This window comes from Halichondria panicea, chromosome 12 (assembly GCF_963675165.1).
Source record: "Halichondria panicea chromosome 12, odHalPani1.1, whole genome shotgun sequence".
Lineage (NCBI taxonomy): Eukaryota > Metazoa > Porifera > Demospongiae > Suberitida > Halichondriidae > Halichondria > Halichondria panicea.
This window is the reverse complement of record NC_087388.1, coordinates 4,160,636-4,171,186: the sequence shown is the minus strand read 5'-3', so window position 1 is coordinate 4,171,186 and position 10,551 is coordinate 4,160,636. Positions and strand designations below refer to the sequence as shown.

Below are 10,551 nucleotides of genomic sequence, written 5' to 3'. Positions count from 1 at the left end.
GGCACCCATGTGCTTTGTGCTGCATGAGGTCATAGAATGACATGGTGCAGTGTGATGGCTGTGAGACCAGTGGTACTACTGTACATGCATGAAATGTGTGTGTGTGAGGAGAGCTGCATTCAGTAACTGGCACTGCATGCATAGACTGTGAAGACCATAGAAGACTGTATTGAGAATGCACTGTCACATAATGTTACCGCTGTTGCGCTGTTAATGGGGGGCCTAAAATTTTAAGAGGGGGCCTAAAATGTTAAAATTCTAGGCCCGGGGGGGCCCAATCTCATGGGGGGCCTAAAATTTTATGACACTGGGCTAACCCTGGGGCTAACCCATGAACCGCAGAGGAGGTAGCCAAATGTCAAAAGGTCACAAATTAAAACATCACGTGGGCTTATGTTTTACATGTAAAACTGTTTACCCTCGCGCCCCTGGATTTATACACCACCACTAGCTTCATCCTCTTCATAAATCACAGAATAAATCAGTTGAGCTATCGCGCCCCAGACAAACCAGCTTGAGAGAAGAGATCCCAGATTTAATTGCAACCTTTGACCTTTCATTGCATTCTTCGAAACCACAAGATATCGAAAGTTACCCTTCTGTCTAGGGTATACATTTTGATGCGCTGGTTTGCTGTACTGGATAGATCTAGGTATAGCAAGCTTTCCAATCCAGGCAAATAAACGATCAAGAGCAATAGAAACGGTAGCTGCTATAATCCCCAAGCAAAGGTCAAGAACCCAGGACATTAAAAGTGACCCTGTTGACCTTGAGTCTTGACTTACCTCCTCTGATAGAATGACTACAAAGAAGATATTCCTATGGACTGCTCCACGCTGTGTCTCCACAGCTTTTGAGTTCTCTTTCAGAACACTCCCCAATGCAATGGTCTTCCATGAGCCATACAATGCCCCCTACTATGCTGAAAATCCTGTTAAGGACATTGACATGGACGAAATCAATTCTGCTACAACCAAGATGTCAACGTACAAGGATGTAGAAGATGCACTACTACGCACATACTCAGGCAAGAACCTTATTTTTACGAAGTGCCTTGCGTATACATTGAGTGGAAAATTTGATACTTTGCTGAAAGACGGCATGAAAGACTCTGTCCACACTTTTCTAATACGTGACCCAACAAAAGCTGTAGCATCATCATTTCGTAATTTCTCCAGTCCAGAGGCGTGGTCTAAAGTACGCCATAATGGGGATCTCGGGTTTCATCAATTACGAGATCTATACAACTTCGTCAAAGAGAACATTACTCCCAATCCAATTGTTGTGGACGCTGACGATTTATTGGAGAATCCTGAGGGCATCCTTAATGCATACTGTAAAGAAGTTGGTATTGAATTCAAAGAAGGAATGACTCGATGGGAATCTGGCTCCATGAAAACGAAGGAATTCATTGAACAGAAGGGAGGACATGCAGAGAGTCTAAAGTGGCAGGAGAATGCCTTACAGAGCAGTGGAATATCAAAGTCTGTAGCACACTCCGATGTCCTACAAGAGGTTGAAAGTTTCCCTGATGAAGTGAAGCAATGCATTAAGGAATTTCGAGTGGTTTATGACGAAATGTACAAGTTTCGTTTGGTGTTGAGAGATTGAGAGCATGCATGCATGCACTTACAATTCTCAACGTTGACACTTTTATAGAGATCTATATATATTACATGTACATGTACATGATTGTACAATTTATACTGGGTATTTGTACTCAATCTACTGTGTGTTATCATATCATGCAAGGGCGTATTGACCTTGGGGCTATATCATGTCTCCTAGTAAAATACATATGTGCATACATACAAAATATATATGTGTCAATTCAATCTTCTAAAATTATTGACAGAAATTGTGCAGGAAATTCCGTACTTATCGAGTGTCCAGTTGACGTCAAGATAGATTTTTAGCTATTATACCACTAGTCACCATGCACTCACCAGCAGCCCGGCAGCAGGTCAGATACATGCACGCCACCAGATCAAAGCAGTCTACAACAATGCAGACACACAACGTACAATAACGAACTTAGAAGGGAGTATATAAATTGAATAGACAAGAGTGCTGGTTGAGAATAAATAGTCAAGTATTAACCAAGCAGAAAAATAATGTCTTCGAAACCATGTCTGAAAAACAGGATGTACAGAGTTAAAATGACTGACAAAATGGCTAGCACTATCAAATACGGTCCGGCAGGTATGCATGGCTTGGCAGCTTTTTTCACTTCAGAGCACCGACCAGGTGGAGCCTTCTTTTTCCTTGTACTACATGGCAACTGCATCACAATAATTATATGAACAATACAGTAATTATCGCATCGTTCTAGCACCAACCTCAAAATTAATTATTATCCAAGGCGTGCGTGGGCGGCTGCGGGTATAGTAGTCTGTTGGTTTATTTGTTTGTGTATGATATGTGAGTCTACTCACCTGGATGCCATAGCACTGCGTTTGTTTACAGCGTCCACACAACAAGTTATTAGTTTTAATTGGGCAGATTTCGATTAAAGCTTCGTTGTTGTATAAAAGCGAGCAAAAGCTCAGTAGCTTAAACTTACACATTGGCTAGCTCTATACGCGATCTTTATTCAAGGTAGATCTACATATTTACAACTGAAATGATCCTTTACCGGACTCTATTAAAAGTGGTTTGTTGCTTCTTTAGTAACTTAGATTTATTATACAGCCGAGGGTTAGCACTCAGTGCTCTAGTTTGTTTGTCTGTTTGTAACACATGTATGTGAGTGTACTCACCTGGATGCCATAGCACTGCGTTTACAGTATATAGATAGCCTCCACACAACAAGTTATTATTTTTAAAAGTCGTATAAAAGCGAGCAAAAGCTAAGAAGCTAGGAAGCTTGAACTTGCGCGTTGCCTAGCTCTAACACGCGACCTTTAGTCGAGGTAGATCTACATAATTATTGCAGCTATTTGCTACTAAAGTGATCTTTTGCCGGTCTCTGTTAAAAGTATAATTGTAGGTTGTTGCTTCTTTACTCCTCCGGTTTTTATTGATCTATGTATTCATGTCAACAGCCGAGGGTTAGTACTTTAGTGCTCTAGTTTTTATATTGAGCAATTTAGTAGTGCCTAGCTAATGAATGACTACACGAGATGAACCATGGCCACAGACTGTCTAATACTATTCATATAGTGCCAACTTTGAAAAGGGTATTTATTAAGTCAAGAGCATGATTGTAGAGACTCTCTCTACCAAGACCTTGCCGGTGTCATTGCTAAACTATCACGCCCATTAATTTTTAGAAGTGTCTAACGTCCTCTTATACCGTGCTCTGCTCTAATTCGCTCAGTAGTTTGTTCGTTCGTTCTAAATGAGCACCAATTGTAGTATTGGATTTTCTTTGTTGGGGTGCGGTAATTTTAAGGTATACGTACATTATACTGAGTTATAGATCTACAGGTAAGGATAAACTCAGTGGATGTATGGGATATATGAAATATTTAATTAGCTGTATAGCTATAGCTGTAGACTTGAACAGGCCAACATACTTAGACAGACCACATGCAACACGACAAGTCATGCATGCATGCCTATAGCTGTTATGTTATAATTATAGCTATTAATAATATAACTTACCATCCCATGCAGGAGCTGTATAGCAAGGAGTCTAGCTGTATCATATATTTCGATATGGCTCAGATCTCACCATCCAAAGCCAGGTATGGATCGTCATTTTATGCAGAGTTCAAAGGGCAAATAATGTGAGTGTTGTGGGATAGTCCTAATGAATAGTCACGCCCATTCTTTGGCTGGCTTTGCAGTTTAAAGCTCACTGACAAACAAGCATAGCAGACACATACAAACACAACACTAGAGGAAAGGGTTACAACTATAGCACGACACATACAAACAAGAAAAGCAACAGTTAGTACACCACTAACTATCACCAGTTCTATAACACTACTCTTGGTTTTTTTGTGGTCTGTTCTGTGTCCTCCTCTGAGCATGAGCCGGCCCTCTTCAGTGGTTTTGGTGACTGGGTGTGAGAGTAATCTGTGGGGGGAGGGGGTGGTTGAGTAGGCTAATCACTAATAAATTATGCACATGACGATAATTACATATAATTATGGACAAGTTCTAAGGGTGTTAGGATTACTACACGTAGAAGGAATACCTTATCAACACAGAGCTTTTATTGCTAATTCTTACATGTGCAGGGTTAAGTATGGCTAACAACATGCCTGCACCCTTACACCTACATGTACATCTCAATTAATACACCAAGCTGACCTTCAGCTTCTGATGTCTCGGCATTGGCCAGTGCAGCGGTCATTCCACCTGTTAGAGCAGCAGTGAGGAAGGAGTTAGTAACAGCTACACTATCCTCCTCCAATGGTAGCATCTCAGCTCCAGAGCCCAACGAGTGTTCACTAGTGATAGCTGCAGGTAGGTTCAGGTAGGAACTGACTTGAGCCAAGATTTCAGGTGGTAGAGCATTTGTTTTTTCTGGTGATGAGGTCAGAGTCGACCCTTGCTGCTGCAGTAGTAAGTGTGCAGTGCGTAGGATCTGCTGTGGAGACAGTTGTGAAGGTGTCTGAGTGTTTGTGACCGGCATAGTAAGAGCTGATATCAGAGCAGCAGGTGTCAAGTCTTGCGGTGGTTTAGAAGCCAATGGTTTTTTAGATCTTACTGTTTCAGTCAAAGTTTCCAGTTTTACTTGAGTTGCGTTCACGAGAGGTGGTGGGGGTTTTACATCAATGGGGGTTTGTGAGGTTACTTGAGGGGGTACTGGTTGTATCTGGGGGGTTGTAGATGGTTTGCTGGTAACAGTTGTGGCTGTCACAACTCCACGGAAAGCATTGCTGGCAGAAGCTGTACAGAGGAAGAAAATGCTATTAATAACCATTCAGGAAATTGTACATAATATACATACAGTGTACTCAATATGTTGGTAAAGATACTCTATAAAATGTCAAGAGAATTGCAATTACCCATAAAACAGAAAGCAGCAGAAAGCTGGTATAAGAGTATCATAGCTCATTAAGCACATCTCCACCTACATGTATATCATCTATAATAGCACACCCAGCCTCTTCAAGATTACAGTGAGTGTGCTAACAAATACAGAGCACCTCAGAAAAGTAGAAAATTAGTGTTAGAAACATCAGACAGAAATAATAATATAGCATGCAATGCAGTAAAGTACATGCAAGTGCCACACCCCTTACCCTGCAGCTGTGTCCTGGCAAGAGGGTTGGCCAGCACCCTTTGGGCCAGCGTCTTGATGTTAGCAGGCAGGTTGGCATTCGGAGGGAGGCTCTTTTGTAGAGCAGTGAGCAGGTTCTGAGTGCTCTTCAAGTTGGAGGCTAGGAGACTGATGGCCGGGGACGAGAGAGGCGGGCCAGGTTCAGGGGTCACCACTAAAGAGGGAGACAACTGAATTAATGTTAGGGCGTACAAGTTTATTTGTGGGTTCCATTATTACTTTCAGTTTCAATATCACCATACAAAGTCTTGTAAATAGAAGCCATTAGTGTACATGTACATTTACTTTCAATTTCAATATCACCATACAAAGTCACGCCAGTAGTGTACATGTACAGTCAAGCACAATTCAAGTGAGGTGGACATGTACATGTACTGTACGCAAACACAGAGAATGTGAACTGCCCATGGGCAAAAACAAAGTGTACACAACACTAGACAGAACTCCACCTACTAGTGACAGGGGTGATAGGTGCTACAGACGGAGCCTTTTTGACAGCATTGGTGACACGAGACTTGATTCCACCTCCTGATCGTACCCCCTCACCGTCATTCTTCTCACTCACCTGCCGAGATGACATCGAATTGGCATGCTAGTTAAGCAAATGCATGCAGTTCACAAACATAATCAATGCATGTACTTAGATATTGGTATTATATAATGTAATGAAATCAGTGGACAGTGAACACATCTACCCCTCCAGAAAACCCAGAATACCACGCCTAAGGCTAATAATGTATTGCCTACTCAGCTACACAACGCAAATATTACGTCCCCCTACTATTAAAAAAGGCATGGTTGAGTAGTTGATTACTGTGCTTACCAATGAATTGATCTTCTTGGTCTGTTTCTGTAGATCCTCTCTGTGTCTAGCAATGACCTCTTCTTGCACTTCCTCCAGAATCTCCTCAGCATTTTTACCACTCCCGGCCGTCTTCTGACGTTCCAGGGCTTTGACTGAACCGAACCGGTGTGTGTGTGGGAAGAGGTAATCATAAACGTAGAGCCATTAATCATTGATCTCAACAGGGAATTAATTTAATGAGGCATCACCAGACTACACACACACTAACTTGACTTACTCTGCTGTTCCAGTATCTCATTCCTCAGTTTCAGGCTATCAATATCAGTCTGGAAAAACAGAGAGTGCATATGTGAAACTTAAAACGGATTGCAGAAACGCTTTTTTACGAGCATAGTTATAAGCAATACATTATTAAAAGAGCTATTGTTAGCCTGGTTAAAGATTTCCACTCCAGCATACTTGGTGCAACAAGTTGATGCTTACGTGTACCTCTCGTGAGGAGCCACACTTTTGCATATTACGGATGTACTCAGTAGCTTTGTTCAAAATGTGAGCCCTCGATACCTGCAAGCAAAACACACCTGTGACTTTAATCGATTAACCTAAACTCACTGTGTACCACTGTACAAAATCAGCTAGCAATTAATTAAAAGCATGTCCTTTTCTGGTCTATATACATTGTACATGTATTTACACATTAATAAAAATACGATTGGATTTAGGGCTTGGGAGAGCTCCACAGAAGCTGAGGGTAATGTCTATAAGTTTGGGTATGGCTACAGTGTACATGTACGGGCAAAGCTATCGAAAAATGATAACACTCTGGACGCACTTTCTCCCCTCTGAGTTGTGGTAGACAGTCCCTGAGGTCGTAGAATGACTCTTTGATGTGGTCTCTCCTACGTCTCTCCAACAGATTGTGGTGCTCCCTCTTGTCACTCTTTCCTTCTCCACCTTCTCCTCCATCCTCCTATACAGGGCAAGGAATGCAAATTCACATAACACTATACAGTATCCCATAGGGACAGTGATCAGGTACATTACTAATGGTCTAGCCCAGTTGCTCAATTATGTGTTCAATTTACTGTAGACAATGGTTTCAACACCAACCATTAACTCGCAAACACTCAGTAGCTACAAATGCTCATGTACGGCTTGTACATACATGTACAGTATAGCTCACAGAGTCGTGGAATCCTTCATCATAAGTGCCAGCTGTGGCCTCCACACCGATGTCTGGAACATCTTCAGCACTTTCAACATCCACGTCTAACTCCTCGTCCATCTGAGGAGGGGAAACGTAACGTAAACCCAGTGTAGTGTGAATGAGAGGGTATGAAAAAGGATGTAAGGTGTATGTGGGGGTGTATAGATAGATGCCATGCATGTGCTTTCAATACACTTTATAAGGCGGCTCTTTAATGGGATCAATACTTGCATCCTCAGGAAAATCTGACCCTATAGTATTATAATTATATTAGACACCAAACTATACTGTAGGCGCGTGGCGTTGGTGTCTAAACGTACACTACTTGAGAGTGTGTGGGGGTGCAAAAGCGTATATGCAATATAAACGCTTTGTAACACGAGACGACCATTTGGGAATTCATACGACATTGTACATGTAAAATGCAACCAGTGCACACGCATGCCAATGAATATAACAGGACCTCCCTAAACTAAGCTGACAAAGCAATGAATAAACCATATAAGAATGTCATGAATTTGCTGAACTGTCTGCACTACACAAACATGCGGGAGTCTTTGACGTAAGAATAATTATTGCATTAACAAAGCCAGCTGCACCTACTGTGGCATACTATCAATACATGTAGTTGCTAAGCAACAGGTTGTGTGATTACACAAGGAGTGTGGACAGTGGGACATTATTACAGTTACAGTGTGGGTATCATTTAGCATTAAATTAATTGTAGACTACACACAAGCACATCTTAAAACTGACACTTTGCAGCAAGATAGACAGGGCACATGTCAAGCAAGGCCTGGAGCTTATACATGTAGGTGACTGCAACACAATTAGTTATAATCACATGTACATGTACTTGGTACAGCTACAGTGTAATCTCTAGTGCAAAAGTATGTGACAGTGTGATTTAATTCTGACAGAATCAGCGTGAGACAATTAAGCACAACACACACAATAATGCAATGAAATAACAATTTATGTACTGGACCATGTATATACATGCCAAATCTACTACTGTAACAACTATGAAAATGCTGACAAAAAGTTCACACTTGTTCTTTTAGTCAGTATGGGACTTCCACACTTCCAGGTGTACATGTACATGTACCAATATACTACACACGTATAAAGCAAATAGCAACACTACTATAATTTTGCATGTACAAGTATTGCTCAATAATTGCCTACATGGGACGATGATACAAACATAGAATATTTCCTATGAAAACAGTTCATAACACAAATGTTAGTATCAAACACTGCAATACGACTTAGTTATTCAAAGTGAACTCCTACACACTGTTGATGGTCTAACATAGTGGACAAAATTAATGCAGCAAATAGAACATTGACTAATTATTCGTGTACCCACACACCTTCACATTAATGCAGGCTTGTTTTAATGGAATGTGATTGTGGTTTAGTACGCTTACAGGCCATGTTGGGTGTGGCATCGCTAACACGGGAACTGGGTCACATGATTCATGATTCTTGTGTGCTAACAAGTAACAAGATCACATTCAAAAAGTATGTATTCTATATACCTAACATCATATCAATTCAAATAGGAATGCCTAGGATGCAAAAATGGGCGTGTAGGCCTACATAATATTTATAATCATGAATCCTTGAACTGTTAATGCTCAAGCGGAAAAGGAAGGGCCCAAATTAAACGAACGCTACAAGACTATAATAATGCATTGCAACCGATGTACAACAATTTGTGTGCACCAGTCAAAAGCTAAGAACAGCAGTCATAAAGGAACGACATCACAGAAGTGACAGATAAGCAAAAAGAAATGTGTGACTATAATCACAATAGTGTTAGAGTACTCTAAATATATAAAACTACACCCATTAAACCACATTACATGACCACTTGCAACTTTTCACATGACAACACAAGGCACGAGCTTACTTTGTACAAAATACGACTCTCTGCCAAAGATCACGTCGTTTCTGTTTCAGCAGAGAGGTGAGGGCTCCTCTTTGAGTAGAAGCCGGCCAGAAAACCTCAACAGAAAGCTTCAAAACAATGATTTTCAACTGTCACGTGGGTATACATGTCCATGTGACAAGGAAGTGTAGCACAAAGGAGTCCGGAAATAAACGGAGAATCCTACTAGTACATGCGATGACCTTTACCATAATTGTTATTTCTTTGCTGCAAATGGACTGCAATTTAATATAGCAAAGCTCATACACAGTGATAAAAGAATGAATGTGGATTAATAATATTTCAGGGTCTCAGTCTTCTTTCTTGTTTCTTTTGGCTGCTTTCTTTGCTTTCTTCATCCTCTTCTCTGCATGTGAAACATAAGTACATGAATGCAACGAATCCAGGGCAGAATATTAGAGGAGCATGTTTAATTGAGGAACAACATGCACAGGAAGTATAGGAAACAGTAATGTATGCAACTACATGTACACACTACATGAATGCAGCATGTTGGTAATCAGCCTCGTTCCTGGCTCAAATTTTCTCTATTAGCCGCTTAGTCCAAAAAATCGGCCGGGGAACGAAGCTAGTTGGTTATTTGACTTTATTACCTTTCTTTTCCTTCTGTTTCTCTTCTCGGTCAATCTGCTTCATGAGCTGGAATGCCAGGAACCCACTAAGCAACATCAGAGGTATCACAACCATCGCCACTGAAAACACAACTCGGATAATTATAGAGTATAGGAATTCTATGATTAGGTAGCATACTCATTGGCACTTTCAAATCACGACACGACAATTATATACCGTATAACAGGTATATAGTACATATGGCACTATTATTTTAACGCCCAAAATATTTTTGTTGGGTCGTCGCCCGGTTTCTGTGAAACTTGTATTTGGAAACGAAAATTTTTGCGTGAAACACTCCGCGTTATAGGGCGTGGCTAAAACTACAAAGGGATTATTTTATAATCAGCATGCTCATTACCTGTCTTGGCTGCCATACAATGTGCTGTACATAGAAATGGTGAAATTGATCACTTTTAATGTTGAATATTCTAAAAAGTAAAGAGAATATAGCTCTAAAAGGTTGACTAAGCAACGCAACCACTATCACTAAACAAATAAATGCTATAAAAGAAGGAACAGCCCTTACTATGAAGTCGTGAGAGGTCAAGGCCCGTGGTGTGTCTAAAAGTATATTAAAGCAGTTTGAAGGACTATACTGCAAACGTTTATGAACAGTAAAGCTTATCCATGGCATGAAACCATTCTATATAGCACTTAGATACATAATAACCAAGTCAAGCAATGTCTTTTGCTGTTTAGGCTTTGCAGCAGGGAAAGAGAAAAGTTGACGT

General features: G+C 40.8%; 2 protein-coding genes across 4 annotated transcripts; one reads left to right on the top strand and one right to left on the bottom strand.

The window, feature by feature from the left end:
* Positions 1 to 537: 537 nt before the first annotated feature.
* Positions 538 to 1,835, top strand: LOC135345797 (uncharacterized). Its single transcript, XM_064543257.1, has one exon. The coding sequence runs from the start codon at positions 799 to 801 to the stop codon at positions 1,609 to 1,611; it is 813 nt and encodes a 270-aa protein (XP_064399327.1). The 5' UTR covers positions 538 to 798; the 3' UTR covers positions 1,612 to 1,835.
* A 1,964-nt stretch (positions 1,836 to 3,799) lies between these two features.
* LOC135345787 (max-binding protein MNT-like) lies at positions 3,800 to 9,479 on the bottom strand. 3 transcript variants are annotated; one of them, XM_064543236.1, is made up of 10 exons: positions 9,167 to 9,479; positions 7,225 to 7,326; positions 6,874 to 7,011; positions 6,525 to 6,605; positions 6,319 to 6,367; positions 6,060 to 6,193; positions 5,690 to 5,828; positions 5,199 to 5,390; positions 4,261 to 4,842; positions 3,800 to 4,023 (listed from the first exon to the last, which is right to left on the bottom strand). In XM_064543236.1, the coding sequence occupies exons 2-10, from the start codon at positions 7,324 to 7,326 to the stop codon at positions 3,923 to 3,925; spliced, it is 1,518 nt and encodes a 505-aa protein (XP_064399306.1). In that variant the 5' UTR covers positions 9,167 to 9,479; the 3' UTR covers positions 3,800 to 3,922. The 3 variants fall into 3 exon arrangements, with proteins under 3 accessions (XP_064399306.1, XP_064399308.1, XP_064399307.1); XM_064543238.1 differs by having other exon boundaries at positions 5,690 to 5,801; XM_064543237.1 differs by having other exon boundaries at positions 6,531 to 6,605; positions 9,167 to 9,477.
* Between the last annotated feature and the right edge of the window lie 1,072 nt (positions 9,480 to 10,551).